This window comes from Chelonia mydas, chromosome 1 (genome assembly GCF_015237465.2).
Source record: "Chelonia mydas isolate rCheMyd1 chromosome 1, rCheMyd1.pri.v2, whole genome shotgun sequence".
Lineage (NCBI taxonomy): Eukaryota > Metazoa > Chordata > Testudines > Cheloniidae > Chelonia > Chelonia mydas.
The window spans coordinates 230,254,503-230,276,065 of record NC_057849.1 but is presented as its reverse complement, the minus strand read 5'-3'; the positions used below and the strand labels follow the sequence as shown (position 1 = coordinate 230,276,065).

At 42.9% G+C, this 21,563-nt stretch overlaps 1 protein-coding gene across 1 annotated transcript in view; it reads left to right on the top strand.

The window, feature by feature from the left end:
- Positions 1-20,226, top strand: part of ST8SIA1 (ST8 alpha-N-acetyl-neuraminide alpha-2,8-sialyltransferase 1) — a 170,475-nt gene extending 150,249 nt beyond the window's left edge. The window contains exon 5 of the mRNA XM_037915679.2: positions 14,596-20,226. Within this exon, the coding sequence (XP_037771607.1) occupies positions 14,596-15,082 (487 nt within the window). The 3' untranslated portion in view covers positions 15,083-20,226. The remainder of the gene's footprint in view (positions 1-14,595) is intronic.
- The last annotated feature ends 1,337 nt before the right edge of the window (positions 20,227-21,563 follow it).

Here is a 21,563-nt window from a genome sequence, read left to right as displayed (position 1 = left end):
GTTGACTGACTGGGTAGTGCCCGATCTGACAAAAGGGTACTGGCAGATTCCTTTGACCAAAGAAGCTAAAGAAAAGACAACGTTCTCCACCCTGGACGGGCTATTCCAGTACACCGTCCTCCCTTGTGGGCTACATGGGGTCCCGGCCACATTCCAGCGCCTCATGGATAAGCTGCTGCGCCCCCATACTAGTTATGCAGCCGCATACCTAGATGATGTTGTCATCCATACGCCAGACTGGGGAACCCATTTGGAGAAAGTTGAGGCAGTACTGCACACCTTAAGGCGGACTGGCCTCACTGCTAATCCTGCTAAATGCCCCATAGGGCTAGCAGAGGCTAGGTACCTGGGATATATTTTGGGAAGGGGCATAGTGAAGCCCCAAATGAACAAGCTAGAGGCAATTCAAAACTGGCCCCGGCCAACCCGAAAGAAGCAAGTCCGCGCTTTCCTAGGCATGGTAGGCTACTATCAACGTTTTATTACCCACTTGGCCACTAGGGCAAGTCCCCTAATGGACCTGGTGAAGGCCTGAGGTCCAGACATGGTAAAGTGGACCGACGCAGCAGAGGGGGCATTCACAGACCTTCGGATGGCCCTCTGTAATGACCCCATACTCATAGCCCTGGACTTTAACAAGGAATTTATTTTACAAACAGATGCTTCCGAGGTGGGGTTGGGGGCGGTTCTGTCGCAAATGGTGGGAGAAGAGGAACACCCAATTCTCTACCTAAGCAGAAAGCTTCTCCCAAGAGAACAGAAATACGCAGTAGTCGAGAGAGAATGCCTTGCTGTCAAATGGGCTATGGAGACACTGCATTATTACCTCTTAGGCCGGCGATTTACTCTTATGACGGACCATGCATCCCTCCAGTGGATGCAGCGGAATAAGGAAAAGAATGCAAGGGTCACCAGGTGGTTCTTATCCCTCCAACCATTCCAGTTCCACATACGGCACAGGGCTGGATGCCACCATGGCAACGCTGATGGTCTTCACGAGCATACTGCTTGGCGTCCCAAGTCGCCCAACTCTATGGTGTTGAGCAGGGGGCGGATATGTGACAGGGCAAGGCCAGACGGCTATAGAAAAGTAGTGGGAGATAGATATATTAGTTCCAGGCTAAACAAATCCCTGGTACCAGGATAAGTGAAATGGCAGCTGCTCCAGGTCAATTAAGACACCTGGGGCCAATTAAGAACTTTCCAGAAGGCAGGGAGAATGCTAGGTTGAGTGAGACACCTGAAGCCAATCAGGGACTGGCTGAAACTAGTTAAAAGCCTCCCAGCCAGTCAGGTGGGGGCGGATGTCAGGAGCTGTGGGAGGAAATTGCGCTGTTGGAAAGACTGAGCAGTACACCATATCAGACAAAAGGAAGGAGGCCCTGAGGTAAGGGTGAAGTGGAGTTTGAGGAAGTGGGGGCTACTGTGGGGAAGTAGCCCAGGGAATTGTACATGTCATGTTTCTAAAAGGTCATCTACCATAGCTGATACTATTAGGGTCCCTGGGCTGGAGCCTGGAGTAGAGGGCGGGCCTGGGCTCCCCCCTTTGCCCACCCTCCCCCTCCCGCCCCCGATTAATCACTGTGACTAAGAAACAACAGAGACTGTGCAAGGGAGGATAGCTTCTCCTCATCTCCCTCACTGGCTTATGATGAAAATGACTCAGTAGACTGTGACCCTTATCTCTAGAGAGAAGGGTTATGTGGAGGGTCACAGTGAGCCTCTGAGGCTAGCAAAATCCACCAGGAAACGCGGGACCCACGGAGACAAGGACAGAGCTTTTTCACAATTGTTAATTTTTGCTCATATTTCTAAACTCTTTAGGTGCCTTTGTATTATTTCTCTGTCCTAGAGACATTTATCCAAATTTAATACCACCTGGAAATATCACTAGCATGCTGCTTATTTTCTCTTCCAAATCACAATGCTGTGTTGCCCTGCTAGACACCTTCACCCATCTCAATATAACATTGTCCGTCATTGTTGGATATTTAAAACACAATGAATTAAGTATCCTGTGCTTTTAAGGACATAAAGAGTGGATTGGTCATTTTTGCTCTCTTCTGATTCCCTTCAACAGACATAACTGATTGCAGCGACAGTCTGGTCCAGTGCTCAGTGATGTCAATGGGAGCTCGATCAATCCCTTATCAGTAATGTTGATGATGCACAAAGTGTAATAGAATCCAGTGCTCTCCCTCTTAGATGTGTGATTTTCAGGGCCAACAGGAGTAAGCCAGCAATAAAAACTTAACTTTGTCCTTAAAATAGTAGCTATGGCTCTGAATATAGCCAGTCTGTTGAATAATAAGTTACTGTTTTCATGTACACTCACTTTTTTGGGTAGAATTGCACTTTTCAGGCTATAATTCCATCTTGGGTGCACCGTAACATGAGCAAACCTCTCTAGCTTTGCATTGATGATGATTCATGCCAGAAAAAGCATTTGATAGAGTAAAGGCAGAGGTAAAATATTTCTTTACTTTGGAAAATATCCCAACTATACATATAAAATGATGGGGTCTCAATTAGCTGTTACCATTCACGAAAGTGATCTTGGAGTGATTGTGGATAGTTCTCCGACAACATCCACTCAATGTGCAGCGGCAGTCAAAAAAGCGAATAGAATGTTGGGAATCATTAGGAAAGGGATAGATAAGACAGAAAATATCGTATTGCCTGTATATAAAACCATGGTCTGCCCACATTTTGAATACTTCGTGCAGATGTGGTCGCCCCATCTCAGATAAGATATATTGGAATTGGAAAAGGTACAGAAAAGGGCAACAAAAATTATTAGGGGTATGGAACAGCTGCCATCTGAGGAGAGATTAATAAGACTGGGACTTTCCAACTTGGAAAAGAGACTGGGGGCATATGATCGAAGTTTATAAAATCATGACTGGTGTGGGGAAAGTAAATAAGGACATGTTAATTACTCCTTCTCATAACACAAGAACTAGGGGTCACCAAATGAAATTAATAGACAGCAGGTTTAAAACAAACAAAAGGAAGTATTTCTTCACACAACACACAGTCAACCCGTGGGACTCTTTGCTAGAGGATGTTGTGAAGGACAAGACTATAACAGGGTTCAAAAAAGAATAAATTAATTGAGGATAGGTCCATCAGTGGCTATTAGCCAGGATGGACAGGGATGGTTTCCCTAGCCTCTCTTTGCCAGAAGCTGGGAATGGGTGAGAAGGGATGGATCACTTCATGATTACCTGTTCTGTTCATTCCTTCCGAAGCACCTAGCATTGACCACAGTCAGAAGACAGGATACTGGGCTAGATGGACCTTTGGTCTGACTCAGTATGGCCATTCTTATGTTCACTTTAACATCTTCCAGGCTCTATTGCACACAGTGTTCTCAGGAGCAGTGGTTAGAGGTATATTGTATTGCTTATACTTAGAGGTTACTCAGGACACTTGGAACAAAACTTTCCACTGAGAGCACTGTGCCTTCCTCCCATGCCTATGTAGTGAGCTTTCCTGTAATCCTGAATGACAGGTAAGAATTGTTTTGTTTAATTACTGTTTCACTGAGTGTTATTTTCCATTGTGAATGACTTACAAGATGCTCCTACAGTATCAGCTGAACACTTTAGTTATCCCCAACCTGACTGACAGGCCTTTACTATCATGCTTTGGTTTTATGTAAGTAACATTGATAAATAATGATTAAGTTAGTATCTTTGCTATCTTGACATTTTGGGTAAAGCATTACAAAATAATGTATAGTTAGTGGTATATTGTTGTTCATAGGGAGTGTACATGGCATATATCAGTGCTATTAGACATAGTGTCATCCTCATGGGATATTAGACTTCGTACATCCTTATGGGATACCTTTTACAGTACTGATCTACAGAAAGAAAGTGTCTAAAATCATATTGGTTTTGGGAACATCAACTCTAAATTCTGGTATCATGTTCACTCACCTAAGTCCTGTGTCCATGGCGGCTGATCAGCATGACCCTGATCCCTATCGATCCATATATATCTGAATGCCTCCTTGCTATTACTTCTGGAGTGACCAGTTTGGTAGCAAGTGTTGCGGTGCCATGGATTGGAACAGCAGTTTGAATGAAGTACTATTAAAGATGAAGAGGTTGGTCCTTTACCTCTGTGGAGGAAATATTTTGTAAGTGGGTGACTGGCCTGGGATTTTGCATTTTAAATTCAAATGGACCTTAAAAAGGCAGAAAAGTCAGCAACCAATAGCAAACATACAAAAAGACAAAATTTTATTCAAAAAATAAAAATTCTCCAAACAGAGAGAGGGCCAGCATCTTCCTTACCATAAATAACATTACGATAATATTGTCCTCTGGTACCACAGTGCTAGTTAGGGAGTCTCTGTGGCTTAGCAGTTTCGTTTTATGGACCAGTTGATACCCAGGCTCAGTATTATATGATAACAGAACTGGTATCATGGTACCATTATAAACTTAGATGCAGCCATTCATAAAATAAACAGAATGTGATTATGATTAAAAAGTTAAGGTGAGCGAACAGTGACAGTACTATAATTATTTTCTTTTTTAAATATAAGAGAAAAAACTGTAGCATCTCAAATATCACTCTGTGGTAACAGGTAACAAATATTGACTTTTATCAGGTGACTACTATAGGTTATATAGGCTATATGGAAAGCCAAAGCATTTTAGTTATGAGTGTATTGGTTTGAATAACATAACAACTCACATGAACTTTTTTGCACAAAGCTCAACCAGGTCCGTGAAAGTCTGGTTTCATCAGGGTCTGGATTGTGCTCAGACACGTCAGAAATAAGAACCTAAATAGAATTAGATTAGAATGTGGAGAAGTACCACCAAAATACCTCAGAAAAGACTATTCTCCTATTTCTGGCTTGGCTGAAAGCACAGATGCTGGAAATCTTGAGATCACTGAGATTTCCAGACCAAAGATATATGCATACCCTTGGATAAGATTAAATAGCTAAGCTGATTTGCTGGTACTCTGACCAGTCTTTATTCATAATAGCTTTTTTTGTTGCAGAAGAAAACTGAAACCTGGCAAATGCCATCGTTCCACTGGGGCTGAACAAATCTGCACTAAGAAACAGAATGAGCTGAAAAAAATCAGTGTTATTTTGCATAGTGCAGATTAATGGAGGAGAGTGTAGGTAGTTCTCATGGAAGAATTCCTTCAGTAAGAAATAACAAGTGGAAATTAAGCCCACTCACTGAATGCTGCCAGTAGTAAATAAATTAACAATGGTAATGCTCTACAGGCAGAGTAGGTGGGTGGAGAAATTGATTAAACACTGTTTTGTTTTCTTGAATAATCAAATTATGTCCAGTTGGTCACAAAGAGAATATGAGCGGAAAGTACACTAGAAGGATCCTATTAATTTTTACATCATCTCTTTGTTAGCATTTACCTCACTAGTAGTAGCAACCAGTCATCTGTCACCTAATGAATAAATAGCAATAAACGTGCTTATGGTTCTTATGCCAATGAAGGAGCTGGATTAGTGTAAAGAAAATGTGGAATTGACCCATCCCCTTGTTGTATGATTTAAACTACTCTTATGCACTGAAGTTACTCAGTGTGTTCTCAGTTTTGAAAATTTTGCCCCATATTTAGAAGGCATAGCAGAGACTTAAAACTGTCTACTGTGCAAATGCAAATTTCCGGTTTGCTTTGGTATTTTAGCATCAGTATTTTTCAAATGTAGAAAAGCATCCATTCCTTGCTGAGGACTATTCAGTTTAGAGGTTTCAAAATTTGGTTGTGGAAGAAGGTATTTTTGTCTTTCTCAGTATTGTAAATGAAAAGTGGCTACTATGGATTTTGTGCAGATTTACCCAAGGGAGGAGGGGAACTAAAGTTCAGGCTGAGACCAAACCTGAAAAACTTCTGTCAGTCATTCATACCTTTCCAAAGCACTGAAGGTCATCTGTATGGAAGGACCATACCAGGAGAAGTTATCAAAAATTGGTATTGTTAATATTGGGTTAGATTGGGCCTCTAGGGGTGTCAAATAATTGCTGTGCCTCAAGAGTGCTGGGATTAATTTTTACTCAGAGAGTCAGAATTCCTCTCTTGCTCCCGAGTGAAATAAGTTACTGCAGCCCTTCAAAGGGAACAGCTTACTCTCCCTCCTTGTTCCTGTCCAGAGAGCAGCATTGGCAGAGTCAGTGCTCTGTCTACTCCTCACCCCCTCTCTGCTCATTTCCTACCCAGTTGCTTGCGGGGAGGAGGATCTGGAGAGCAGGGGCAGGGCTCTGTATCAGGTGTGGACCTAAGATCCCTGGCAGGCTCAGCATGGGAATGCAGAGGGGTCTTACTTGGCTGAGTAAGGCAATGGCATAATGTAGCCTGTTAGAATTTCATACCTCAAAGCATGTGCAATAATTAAAGTTTTAAAAAATCCCTGGTTTTTTTAGAATTTCAAAACTCTTTACCTGAGCACTTTCACCAGACCATAAGGGGATTGATCTCTCAGCAGAAACCTATTGCTGATGTGACACCATTGCTGTGCTACCTAACAGATTATACTCTGCAAAACTCTGTGTCTTACCCAATACTGTGCAAAGCTCAGCCCAAGTTCCCTGTGATTTCAAAGCAATTATGGGCTCATTCATGGTTTCATATGGATACCATATGAAACGTGGTAGTAGTGAAGACAATTTTGCCTGCCTTTGGCTTTGAAGCTTGAAATTAAGTGGCATGATGTGGTGCAGGTCAAAACCAAACAAAGGTTTGCACAAACCCCTGCCAGCTGAAACCACTGAGTTTAGCACACATCTAAGATGCGTGTTGCAGCGAGGTGGGAGTCAAGGGTTGGGCTGAGGTTTGGACATTATGAGATATAAAGAGAAAATAGTTTTAAACCAGTAATGACATTAATGTTCTGTTCTCCTGGCTGTTGGGGAGCTTCAGGGCATATGGTTGCAGGTGACGGAATTTTGTGTAAACAGCTTGCAGGTCACCTTTAAGAAGAAATTGCTGATCTCCTGATTGGTTCTGGGGGTGTACTGCAGGTGCAATTTTTGGATACCTGCTTTGCTTAGTACTTTGCTTACTTAGTACTTTAGCACCTAAAACGCAGAGAAAGGCATGAGAAATAACCCAGTGGAACATCTGGCACACATTGAATAGACCATTTTTCCTGACTCACTAGATTTTTGAATTGGGAGTCATTAAGCAAACTAGTACTACCTGATGCAAATTGTTTATGCCTTTGAATCTACAATCCTAGTTTCTTTCATTAAACAGCAGATGGAAGTGGATGTAGCTGGTGAAAAGAAATGCTTTCTTCCTGTTGGAGCTTCCTTGTGATGGCCCCTATATTTTTCCTCACTTCATGCCTTCAGTTCTGTCATTGCCAATTCACATTTCTTCTGTCTAGTTAAACACCCAGCATTCAGGAATTGTAAATGTTAACATTGAATGAACACTCCTTTGTGTGCATGCATTATGGTACAGGCTTTTAGTACATGTCCACAAATTGCTTCTCAGATAATATAATGTAGTAGAGTGTGTTCTACAATTTTAGATACTTATGAATATCCCTAAAATAACTTGGATCTTGTAATTATAGACTGAGGGCCAGATCCTCAGCGTATATAAATCAGTGTAGCTCCAGAGGAGTCAGGCTGATTTACACTAGCCCTGAATTGTAACTATAACATTTTCTGACTTGATTTTGCATTATGAAAAATGCTTTAACGTTTTAAAAATATTAATTTTCTAGGACTTTCTTTGTAAGTTGGGGGGGAGGGTGAAGAAAGGTCCTGCATTTTCTAACTAACAATCCCCACTCTGTTAGTGTTGCAAGTTAAGGGACGAATTGATCAGAATGCTCAGGGTTCTTTGCACTGCTCTGGAAATACAAAGCAGCCACTGAGTGTACACTGCAGCATGTTGGCCTGGCAGCAGTCGAGCAAGACAAAGCTGGCTTCGAGACAGAATTTAATCATGTAAAAATGCCTCTGTTCCCCTCTCACACCCAGAGGCAGATTAGGGTTTTGTGGAGCCCTGATCCAGAGCAAGTGGGGGCCCCTCCTCACCCCTTCTGCTTGCAGTCGCTCTCTTCTCCCCCCTCCCCCAGCGCTCCTGCAGAGGACATGGGAGTGGGGCGGGAGGGCTTGCCCTGCTCTGCCTGCCCGGCGCTCCTGCCGGGGAGCAGGGTCAGGGCACAGGGGCTTGCTCTGCTCTGCCCGTCGCTCCTTGCAAGCCCCTGTGCTCTGGCCCCGCTCCCCAGCAGGAGCACCGGGTGGGCGGAACAGGTCAAGGTGCTGGGGTGCCCATTTTTCCGGGGTCCCCCAATTGGCCGGGGCCCTCGGCACGGGCCCTGCTGGCCCAGTGGCTAATGCGCCACTGCCCATACCACATCCTTGTATGTAAAACAAAAGGGAACTTCAGTAAGGTACTGCAAGAACCCCAAATGCATCACTATTTTGAAATGTATTTTGGACTGTTCCTGTTGAATGAAATGCTAACAGTCAAGTCTACTGTCCTGATACTCAGCTACCTTTGTGCTATTTGTCCTGCTCTGCTGTGACAGGCTGTGCAGCCAACATAACTACCATTGGATGATGCTTAAGAAGCATAATGCTAGCAGAATTGCTCCTGCCTCGCAATCTCTCCCAGCAGCCAGTATAGGGGGCATAGCTCAGGGTGGCGAGGTGAGTCAGTGAGCATGGCAGTGGCTATCCTGTGTATCAGTGATCCCTAGCTATCCTAATGGTGTCATTCAGAGAAGACTTCAAGCCAATTAGCTCAGGATCAGAGAAGCATAAAGGTGGCTTAAAGCCACTTTGCAACCAATGCTTTCTGGAGCTCCCACTAGGGTTGCCAACTCTGACTGAAGCTATTCCGGGAGATCCCCCCTCGCCCCCCCCCATGACGTAATGTCATTTTCTTAAAATATCTGTGTAGCGAAGTGAGACTCACTGGCGCGGCACCTCCTGCTGATCATCTGGGAATTAGCTCTTTTCCAGCATACGGAGCACGCTCTACAGGCCAGTGCCTCGTCTGCCTCAGGCCCCCCCATGTCCCTCCCACACCCCGGTGCCCTTTACCTCAGGGTTCTGCCCCTGCAATACCCCCACACTCTGGGTCTCCCCTCCCAGGGGAACCCCCAACCCTCTAAACCCCCCTTGCCTCATTAGCTACTGCCAGTCATCACCTAGCCCCCACTCACTGGGGCAGACTGCAGTCTGTAAAGGCCACTCATCATTGGCAAGGGGTTAGGACAGAGGTGGGCAAACTACAGCCAGCGGGCCACATCCGGCCCGCGGGACCATCCTGCCCAGCCCAGCCCCGAGCTCTCAGGTGGGGTGGCTAGCCCCCAGCCCCTCCCCCATTGTTCCCCTTCTCCTACAGCGCTCTGGGCAGTGGGGCTGCATGCTCATGCTGGGCAGTGTGGCTGCATGTCTGGCTCTGGCCAGGCGGCGCGGCTGCCAGACATGCTGCTCTGAGCGGCATGCTAAGGGGGCCTGGGGCAGAGGGTTGGATAAGGGGCAGGGGTTCCCAGGAGGCAGTCAGGGAACAGGGGCAGTTGGATAGGCGTGGGAGTCCCAGGGAACCTGTCCGGGAGCAGGGGTGTGGATAGGGGTTGGGGCAGTCAGGGAGCGGTTGGATAGCGGGTGGGAGTCCTGGGGGGCCTGTCAGTACAAAGTTGTGATCTCATATTGATATGTCATTCTCTGCTGCTCCCCCTAGATGCATTGACATCAATAGTCAGAGAGCACAATACTTAGGGTGCCCCACAGCCGATGCACCTCACCATAACTCCTGTGTCTTCAGTGACTCTATAGTGATGTGCACCAACTCAGAGTCTGTCCCTTTGAGTTGACACTTGCCATGTGTTGCCGACTGGAGAACTTTCACTGAAGAAGCGATCTTGTTCATGGTCACAACCAAGAGCTAACACATCCCGCAAGTGAACTGTCTCAAACCTATTAAGAGATGATAGAATTCTGGTGAAAGCAGTCTTCCTGCTTCCACTCAATATAGTCCAGGTACTAGGGCATGTTTCTGCAAGCTGCTAAGCCTCTTAACTCTCACTGTCTTCAGGAGATGCTCGCTACCCTGCAGAATCTGGCTACTACTGTACATAAATGTTAGGCCCTCTTTATGTGTATGTAAGTATACAGTTGTGTGTACATGTGCACACTGCAAAAGGTCAAAGCATGGCTCTATGTGCTTAGTTATTCGTTATTCAAAACCAAAGTGGGATGAATGGTGGGAAATGGGCTGCGTGCAACAATCTCCTATACTGGCAGAGAGTCGGACTGAATGATCTAATTAGTCTTTTCCATTTCTGACCTTTGTGACTCTAATTGATTGAGCAGGACTGCTGGTAGGATGGTGGTTAGCTGGTTGAAGGCATTGGTAATGAACCTGTCACCTTTAGTTCATCATTTTTAAATCTAGCTCAGGTTGACAGGGATTGAAAGGACCCAGTTTCACATTTCCTGCAAACACAGAGCTCAGTACATGGGGATATTGCATTTGCAAGGAAAGTGGCATTAGGTCCAGAGTCACTACCATCTGGTGGCTGTTAAATGGTCTGTGTGAGATGAGGTAGTTGCGGTCACTTCAGTTCCTAGTAGACAGATGTCCACATAGCATAAGAATTGCCTCCATAATCAGCAATATTTTCTGCAGGGGTTCCATCCATATAGAAATTCCAGCAGAGGAGTCAAGAATTGAATATGTATGGAGATTGAAAAATCTGCTGGCCCCAGAAGCGGTTGCTCTTGTTCAGTGCTGAATCATACTTGGGGGAGAGGGTGTGTGGAAGCTCACCCCTACCACTGGTGCAGCTGTATCTCCAGCTTCTGATAGGATGTTTTACCTATTTGTGGCTGAAGTTAGAGCTGCCATTTGGGGAGAAAGTAACAACAGTGGGTGGCTGTGTAAGGGGAGGAGCTGCAGAGCTGGTTGGGAAATAAGCTAATCCTTAGCTGGTCCTGCTTTGTGAGATCAAAGTGTTGCAGAGGTAAACAATGCAGCCATTTGTTTATACCAGCATCAGGTGTCTCAGTCTGCATTTGCCAACCTTTTTGCCCCTATTGTATCTGGTACAGTTTTGATGGAGAGGGCCAGAATGTGTGGCCAGTTCCTCACAGGTGTTCAGGGGCTGGCCACAAATGCATTCTTGTGCTCACCTGAGCTCAATGCCTGCACTAGGTTAGCAGCAGTGGTGCTGCTAGAATCCCTGAAAGAAGCAGGGAGAAGACATGTCCCTACCCCTCCCTCTGCAATGGGTAGCACAGCTGGTCAGTGGAGGAGGGAAGCACGCACTCTGCCCCTTTGAGGTTGTAGCAGGAGGTGGTGTTCCCCCTGCATCCTGGGTGGACAGTATGCAATGCCTCCCAAAGCTAGCACTGGGATATTGGGGTTTGCACAGCTACCAACATTAGCTTGTGCTTGTGAGGGGAATTATTATTATTATTTATTATTTTGCCTCAAAATGTATCAGCCCAAATGTTCCAGAACTGGCCAGGATTCTTGCTTTTCCACATGGGCAGCGGGTGAACCCCTCATTCAGGGAGGCTTGCACTTTACTTGTGAAAACAAAGAACGAATAGCACTGGAGTACTGGCTTCTACAAATCATTATTGTGTGCATCAGTGTGTAAAGGGAAATGCAACTCCCCTTTGCACTCCTCTGCCAGTACACTGCAGTCATGGCTGACCTTCACATGCTTTATCAGTGTCTGCCAAATGCAATAAGCTTTATCAGAGGCTGCCAAATGCAATATACTATGCAATGAATTGTCCTATTTGTCTATTTAGGTTGTGCTTAACCCCATTGCTAGACAAACAACTAGGCCGTAAATGCTAAAAAGAAAGTGATTTCCTTTTAGAATTAGGTCAAGTGCACTCACAATGTTGGTGCCCATGGATGATCTATCATGTTTAGGTAGCCCTATCTGGTAGGAGCTGTTAATCAACTGCTCCAGGTCAGCTAGTTTCATACTCAGACCAATGAGGTTTTTATTTTTATTTGTTTTTTTTAGTATGCTCATGTAGTGCCTCTCATTTCAAAACTGTTTACACAAAATTAGATCTCTTAAGACCCCTGTGAAGGAGATGTTTTTACACCCATCTTTCAGGCACAAAGATTACGATTTGCAGTATATCAGTGGCAGAGTGGGGAAGAGTAACCAGAAATCCTAGTTTTTCTGCTGTTTGGACTCTTACACAATGCCAGTATTAAATTGGACCTTATATGTCATTCCTATATAATGTCACACTTTTAAGACTGCTGAGTATTTGAGAGGGGTAGGGTGCTATAAGGGGTAGAGAGAAGACAATATAAATTCTGTCTCTGAGAAAATATCAGCAATGACGTTTATGTATATAGGGTGCTTGTGTGTGAGAGAGAAAATAACTCAACTATTAGGAAAGGAGCTAATATTAGGGATGCTTTCTCTGAGGTCTGTGCAGAAAAAAATGTACTCTGTCCTGAGGCAATCAGAATTCATGCAGAAGACAAGACATAGGCAAACCCTAGCAGTGCAGTCCAGACTCCCACACCAAGCATATGACTCCTGTAATTAAATAGGTTTGTCCACTGGGTCCTGAATATCGTCCATGAAAAGTCTCTGACCTGTCAGGATGACTCAGTAGGGCATTTCAGTGTCAAACAATGGTACTTTGCCACTGTGCGCCATGGTGAGTGGAAGCGTGTATCCGAAACTAACCTGGAATTTCCTGCCAGAGTCACTTCATCTTGGATCTCTGGAAGTATTTAATTCCTCAGTATAGAGAGGTTACTTTTCATCAAAGAATACTACCTTGGACTAGATACCATGGGTGGAAGTCAAAAGTAATGTGAACCTTACTCATCAATAAGTGTTTGTCAGTGGTTTAAAAGTCTAACCTGATGTAATTTACATGCCAAGAAGTCAGAGGAGCCGTTTAGCAGAAAAAAAATCTACACCATTTTAAACCATCTTGGTAGTTGCCAACAGGAGTCTTTTTACTTGTACATTTTTCTGGCTCCTTAACTTGTAATCTAGAAATATAAACTACCTGTAAACCCACTTAACAACATTGCTCCATCTTGTATATTAATTCCGAGTTTAGCTCAGTCTGTTTGGTCTGTGGTGCCATTTATCCTAAACAACACATTGGCTTCCATGCAACTTGTTTTTGCCAAGTGCCAGGTCTTAAGAGTCCTTGTAGTTCCAGAAACAGAATTAGCAGCAATGTTAACCTCTAACACCATATTTAAGCAATCATAAAGATATAACATAAACAAATGATGGATTGTGGCTTTATATATGCATTTTGGTTATATAAATATTTCTTACTGCTGTTGCTGTAGAATCTGAATGAGATCCTTTTAATTTAATTTTAATCACTATTAAGGAGCCAGAACAACAAGGATTTTTACTAGGGCTGGTAAAAAAAAATTCTCTGTCCAAAAGTTTTCAGACAGAAAATTGGGTTTTGGATAAAAGGAAAATATTTGTTTTCCTGAAAAATCCTCACTCCCTGCTGCCCTTAGACTGAAAACTCTTCAGTTGTTGGCAGTTCAGCTGAAAAACCAAAACATTTTCAGTGAAATGTTAAAACTTTCTGCTAAAAATTTCAATAAAATTTGTAAGTTTTCACAGGGTAAAAAAAAAAATTTGACTGGATCTAATTTTTCTCTAAACAGGTACAACCCATTGCTACAATATACTTGCTTAATTTTCATTTATTTTGTATAAACCCTATCCCAAAATGCTTTTCATATTTCAGTTATACCTATACCTGACTTATGTCTCTCATTACTGTAGTACCTGAGTGCCTCCCAAACAATAATGGATTTTTCATTACCAAGCCCTGGAGGTACAGAAGTATCCTATGTTACAGAGGAGGAATTAAGATACAGAGATTGGGAGTACATCTACACTAAAACATGGCCATGGCTGGCCCGGGCTCATGGGCCTCAGGTTACGGAGACTAAAAATTGAGGTGTCGCTGTTTGGGCTCAAGCTGGAGCCTGGCTCTGAAACCCCACAAGGGGGGAGGATCTCAGAGCCCAGACTATAGCCTGAGCCTGAACACTGACATTGCAATTTTTAGCCCTGCAACCCAATCCCTGTGAGCCTGAGTCAATTCGCCTGGGCTTTGAGACTCGGTGCCACAGGTTCTTTACTGCAGCGTAGACAAACCCTCAGTGATTTGTCCACACAGGAAGTCTAGTCTTTAGCAGAGCTAAGAACCAAACTCTGCTCTCCTGAATCACAGTCCAGTGCCTCAACTGCAAGCCCATTCTTTCTCCTGGACCTAAACAATAATAGCAGAGGGACAGAGAAATTCAGAGGCACAAGAAGGAGAGAAGGTACATTTTCACATGAGATTTGAAAAGAAGTGAAGAGTTGGAGGGGAAAGATGCAGGAAGACAGGTCCAGATGGCATTGGAGAAAGGGACAGAGGAGACCAGTGTTAACAAGCATAGGGAATGGGTAGACACGATGGCAGAAACAGTCCACACGGTTGGCTAGAGAAAATCCATGCATAGTTGAAAATACAGGGAGGTTAGTTTTGAGCTGGATTCTGAAATGAACTGGAAAATATATGTAACCCCCATGCCTTTGTTTTGTTTTCACAGATTCCAGAATCTGCTTTGGTCTAGAAAAACCTTTGTGGATAGTGTTAAAGTCTATAACCATAGCTACGTCTATATGCCAGCCTTCTCTATGAAGACAGGGACAGAGCCATCCCTACGGGTTTACTACACCCTGGAGGACTTTGGTGCCAACCAGACGGTGCTCTTTGCCAATCCCAACTTCCTCCGTGACATTGGCAAGTTTTGGAAGAGCAAAGGAATCCATGCCAAGCGGCTTTCAACAGGTCTCTTCCTTGTCAGCGCAGCCCTAGGTCTGTGCGAAGAAGTAACCATCTATGGCTTCTGGCCTTTTTCAGTGGACCTGCATGGAAGGTTTATCAGCCATCATTACTATGACAATGTGTTGCCTGATTCTGGGTTCCATGCCATGCCAGAAGAGTTTCTACAGCTCTGGTTTCTTCATAAAAATGGTGTATTGAGAATGCAGCTAGAACAATGTGAGGCCCCTTTACTCCAGTCCTCTGCTTAAGGACCATAAGGAAGAGCATGGGGGATCCTCTTTGTTTTAATTTCCATATTCTCCAAAAAGAAAATTAAAAGAGAAGGGGAAAATATTTATGGATTTGCAGAGACCTTAAAGATGCTACATGTTCCATTGATAACATGAAGGCCAAACAAGAGACAAGTCCTTACACACAGTGTTATGGGACAGAGAAAGAAGTAGCTTTCATGGAATTCACTCTGCATAATTACGAAATTACTGTTGGAAGCAGCATCCCTGATCTTGATTGGTTCTCATTTGAAAAGATCAATTTAAAAGGGGCATTAAGCGTTGGATGGAGGCTGACTGTGCTAAATACTACTGGCTGTTGAAAATCCATTTAATTCCAGATTAGCACAACCCCCTTTCTTTCTTTCCTTTCTTACTACCTTCCTTCAAGCCACCAGCTCTCAGTGACTTCAAGGGACGGAGCTGAGGGTGCTTAGACTCTGGTGAAACAGTGCCCAGTTTTTGTAATAGAGCAGTTCCTGTATATTGGAAAACCCCTACCTAACCACAGTGTTTAGCAGTGGTAGTCCAGAACACTTCAGTTTACAACCATGTTAATGTAGCATTGTGGACTAGAGGTGATTGGAAAATGGTAATAAATTTTAATGAAACGCTGACAAATTCTTTGGGAAATGTCGAAGCTAAAAACAATTCAAGTAGCTTGGTTTTGGCCTATTGTTGTAGAATAGTACGTTTTGTAATAAGGGCTGCTCCTGACCAATTTACTGTACATTCTTTGAGTCTAATTCTGTATTCCTTCTTATGTCAAATGCTCATTGATCTCAATGGGAGTTTGAGGTCCACAAAGGAATGCAGGCCCAGGTTCTTAATTTACTTCTAGCACAGACGGTACACAGTGAGTACAGGTGTCTTTTAAAATTTGTTAAAACAATGAAAATCCTTTTTCCTTGAAGCGGTGTTCTGTTTGTGCGATTAGATCCCGTCCTGTTTGTATTGCTATGCTGGCCGTAAAGTCTTATTTTTTTTATTTTTCTCCCCAGATCATCTCTGGTCCAAGATATTGTTTGAAAAATAAAACTGTCCTTGGGAGCACTCTTTAAAAACTACATAGTGAGCAAAAAGTAAATGACCCTGTCAGGTGCTTACATAACACAGTCACTCTCCTTGAAATCAGTGAGTTATGTAAGTGTGTACATTTCACTTAGGCTGCTCTGGCCTTTTCATCGCTTCACAGACTGTTTTCATTTTGTTTATTTCTCAGCCGGCCCATGGTCCTGGAACCTTTCTAATGCAGTGTAAATTAGTACTCTTATTTTTAGGACTGTGACAAAATTAAAATATTGGTATGTCATCTTTGTTGCAATTTCTGCTGCAAGATTAGCCTTTTAAATTCAGATTTGCATCCTTGTTGCTCTCTACTCCATCACTAGTAGCTACAAACTGTCAAAATGGCAAAAAACGAGAACAACAGACATTGGATTGCCACAGGTATTTCCTGTGCTATGCATATTCGTTCCAAAGAGGCAATGCTTTTTTTTGGTATGTCCTATCATGCTTTGATGATGATTTTATTTTTAGTGTCAGCTGCCTGCAATATGGAAATAATAATTTTAAAAATCCCTCAAATGTCTGTGTAGGACAGAAACAGAGAAATCTTCACACTTCTGATTTTTTTTAACTGTACATTTCAGAATAAAATCATTTTAAAGATTAATATTCCAGAACATGAAAGGGGTATCATTATTAAAGTTTGCATTTCAGTCTTAAAAGAAGGTGGGAGATTATTTGGATTACATAGTGTTTTAGAAATTTGTATGCTCAAATTTGACTGGGTTCTATCATTTGCTTTATCTTTGTCTATATTAAGAAGGTAAAATCAACAAATGTGACAAAATGCTGCATAACCTGGTAATTCTTTCATCATGGACCTGTTCATTTTATTTATGCAAGGGTATTCAGCAAAGAAGGATTTCAGAGAATCAAATTTCCTTACTGCAAGTTGTAGCAAGTTTTACTAAGCTTTTTAAGGGACCAGAATAGATAACTGGTGTTTTATTGTACATGTCAGGATTGTGAAGTATTTCTTGAGAAATTGTTTGTACGAACGTAACCAGTTTGGAATTCTGTTCTCCCAGGCTTTGGGGAAATAATCTGAGCAGGATCATGAGAAAATTGGTATCTTCACTGGAAAGCTTAGTACGGTGGGTTCGTACCTTATGGCTTGGAGCCACTGATGGGATCCTCAGCAATTGTCTTGTGCATGGGGGACATCCCATTCCTTCTCTGTTTTATTGAAGCAGCAGACTTACTGAATCTTTTCCTAATCATCTCTATGGGTCCTTCCTGACATTTGAAATCTATCATACTGAATCCCGAGAGATCTCCTATAAAATGCTGAGAGAACCAGAGAGGCCCAAGGTACACTTAAAATCTTCCATTCTGGTACTGGGAATATTAACCAATTCTACCTGTATTTCCTATTTAAGAATAAGGAATATTGCTGGATCAAGTAATAGCTCTACCCATACATTTCTAAGGGCTTATCTACATGAACACGTAGTTAATGACAAGCTGGCGTGTGAATCTATCCCCCACTAACCCGACACACACTAAGTGTCTGTGTAGGCCCTACTGCAGTGCACTAAAAGCTCCCTCATGTGCTTTTGATCTACCCTGAAGCATAATTAAAGTTCAGAATTCCAGATACAGACTTTGTATTTCAGGCTGCCTGGGTTTGTCTGTGTTTTTCTTGTGATCAGCAGAAGGCTGCCATGTTGCGGGAAAAGCTACCTGTCACTGTCCCAGTGGAAGTAAAGTAAACTGTGGTTGCTGCAGCAGCTGTGTAGGAGGAGAGTACAGGTTTATAACAGAAGGGGAAGTCATGCCACAATGAAGAAGTTGATGAAATCCTAGGTTCCCCCCCTCATATATCACCTCCAACAAGCTAATATCCTGTGTTACTGTCTCCTTCATGAAGGCAACTTCATGCTTTAGATGGATGGTGATGATGACGAAGAAAGCATTCCACTCTTCTTCCCCTAGATAACTACACTATGTCTCTGCAGCAAGAGCTCTCTTGTGGTTGGTAGAATCTTGTTAGGCCATTGCACTTGGTACTGGTAAAAGTGAGGGCTTCCTTGTCCCACGGTTGGTGAGGTGTGGGAGAGCTCACATAGAGTTCCTATTGATTAAGAGTAGAGTGTGTCTCTAAGGTACTCTCTTTTAAGTTGCTTTAAAGTTTCAGTAGTTTGTGGTTTTGGGAAATAGGGATAACATAACTTCAGAGGCACAGGACAAACTTCTCCTCTTGGTTCTGCAGGGAGGAACTCTATTGCAACCCTTCGGCACGCGGCCCATCAGGGTAATCTGCTGGCGGGCTGTGAGACATTACGTTGACCAACTGCAGGCATGCCCCCCCGCAGCTCCCAGTGGCCACGGTTCGCCGTTCCCGGACAATGGGAGCTGTGGGAAGCACTAGTCTGGCACTAAAAACAATCTGCAGAGCAGTCTGAGTCTTGTTTTTTCAGATCTGTATAAATTTACAGTACAAGTTATCCAGATCTACTGTTTTTCTATTTAAGGGCCTGATCCAGTGCTTACTAACGGCAAAGGGAGTGTTTCCATTGACTGCAATGGGTGTTGGATCAGGTCCGAAATATATAAAGTGGAGAACATTTTAAAGTATCCTAGTAACAATATGAACCTCAATTTCTAGCTCATGTTTTCCATCATTTTCTTTGCCATTTCATAAGAGTACCCTTATAATGAATATCCCCAAATTCTGCAGCATCCCTTTTGTAAGCTGTAGTGTTTTGGACCGTTACTCTACAGTACTGCAGTATGTTTTCTAAAGAATATTTGGGATATCTTCATTTTAGCTCATTGCTGCCTTCTGCTTGAGTCTGCAATTAGTCAACAAGGAGTTTGTAACATCACAGTCATGGCTGCGGGAATAGACTGCGATGTCACAGATGCAACACTATAGGCTTGATTCACTCCACTGGATAGGTGACATTTGCACTGCTGCCTTCACCCAGTAATTCCTCCACAGGAGGGCAGCTTTAAACTGTTGCTGGGGCTCTGTGGGAGTCCTGTTGGCAAATACTTCCTGGGAGATGTGCTGAATTTGGCATATCCTCAGAGTGCCCTGGCCATGCCACTGTGTCCAGTGCCATCCATTTTTGGGCTATATTGCCTACCAGTAGGGCCCTTTGTGGAATGATGGCTCTGGATACCATGTGATACTGTTCCCTTCCTGCTTCTGTACGGACTTTCCTTCTCTGGATGCCCAGGATTTCCTTGCCATGTCCAGGTTCACTAAGAAGTAAAGGTTTTCTAAAGGAATCCTCCACGTTTTTTCCTGTCCAGTCGCCTTATTGAAGTCAGATTTTTCCAAACTCCTTTTATTATGATTTTTAAAATCAGTCAGAAGTCTTTTGACTGATTTTTAAAATAATTAATAATAAAAGGAGTCTGGAAAAATATATACATAACTACCACTTTAAAGCATACCTTTTGATAAATGATGTTATCATCCATTTTAAATCTTACCAACTAACTATAGGCTGGATTTTGGTGATAAAGGTCCAAATTCTGTGCTGACTTACACCCCGTAAATACGATTGGAGTGAATGGAGTTGTCCTGGGTGTAAACCCAATGGAGAATTTGGCTATAAAGCAGCATGTATTGAGACTTTCATAGAGGATATTATTTTAAAATAATTTCTAGGTGGTTTTGGGGGAATTCCAGATATATTTTTGTATTAGTTTTACATTTATTTCAATTATTTTCATGTTTTATGCTGGCAAGAATGTTTTGTCACTAGGACTGCTCTTTGGCAGTAGACATCTGGCATTTGTACAGTGAATGCTTTAAAAATGCAGTTGAAACAGGATTTTGATAGTTGAAAGTTATGAAATTACTAACAAATTTACTAGCCTGTTTAATAAACATAAACTGGCAAATGTTCCTAAAAGAACCTCAAATATCAAAAGGAAGTTATACTTACTCCCTTCTGTTTATACACGGTATACAGCTACTGGAAGACAGAATGTCATTTGCTATCTGATTTCTGTTAATTGTTTTCACTGGTGTATATTGAGCCCTGGTAGGACTATCTCCAAAATGATGAACATTTGAAAATAAAAAGTGTCTAAATGAAGCTGTTGTATAGTATCTCCAACCAGCAAACCACATGGGGCACTCTGTGAACGTTGAAACAGCATTCCATGTTCTCCCCTCAACAGTGTGAAGACTTTTGGTCTGATTCAAAGGGAGTATGGGGTCATTACAACCTCAGGATGGCACCATACAAGCCCTACTTCCATTGAGTGCTTCTGGGTATTGGGAGGTGACCTTAGTGGCTGGAGCTAGGCCTGCTTTCATCACAGCTCTGAAACCAGCGTATTATACCAGATCCTAATTTACCACCAATATTATGAAGTATACAGTGACTGCAAGGTTAATACATATTTTTTGTTGTCTTGACTTACAAAGATGTTGAGCAACGACAGCTCCTACTGAGATCAGTAGGAGAGGTAGTGGCTTATCACTTATGAAAATTAGCCTGTTTGTTGCTCTGAAGTGCTTCTTGAGACTGAGACAAGTAAGGATTTAGTCTCATTTAAATAATTAGGAGTTTTGCCTGTTGGATTGGGGCCTCTGTATGCAAAATGACATGCACGGGATACTGGAAAACCTGCATTGTTCCCCCAGGTGCAATCTAAAAATTGAACGATTCAAATGTTGGTCAAAAGTAACTTCTCTTCTGTGGTCCTGATCCTCCTTCCCTGGCAGTGAACCTCCATTACCATTATATATACTGTCTTGCAGTAGCATACAAAGATTCCAGTCAGGATTGTAGTGGAGTTAAACATATATGATGACATAGTAAGGCAGTGGGGCATAAGCAAATGCTTAAATGCTTTGCTGAATAAGGACCTAAATTAGTCAAAGACTACCAGCTCTCCCTTCCTCCCTGGAGCAGTTAACTTATCCATCTCCTCAGCAGACATCACAGTGGCACCATAAAAGCTAAGAAAGATGCTCAAAAACATTTCAGGAAGGGGCTGATCCAAAGCCAATGTTCTGTTGACTTCAGTGAGCTTTGGTCCAGGCCCTAAGTCTAGAAATAGTAACAGTCACACTGGAAAAGATTCAGGTTTAATTAGAGCTGGAAATTTTGCAAGAAAAAGCTTGCATGTGAGATTTCATGTCCTTCCAATATCAGTCAATCTGGAAATACAACTAGTAATGCACAGAGAGGGGCATGATTACATCAGAGCCACAAACTTCTCGTTTCTAATCCCAGTTCTGACAATGACCTGCCTCCGTGCTGGGGTTTCCCCTTCTGGAACATGGCAATAATATTTTACCTGCCTTAAAGGTGTTTGAAGCATTAATTAGTTGATGTTTGTGAAGTGCTTTGAAAATGAAAATCACTATACAAACGATTGATTTATTATTTCAGCACTTCCATTCTGATCAGAACCAGGGAGT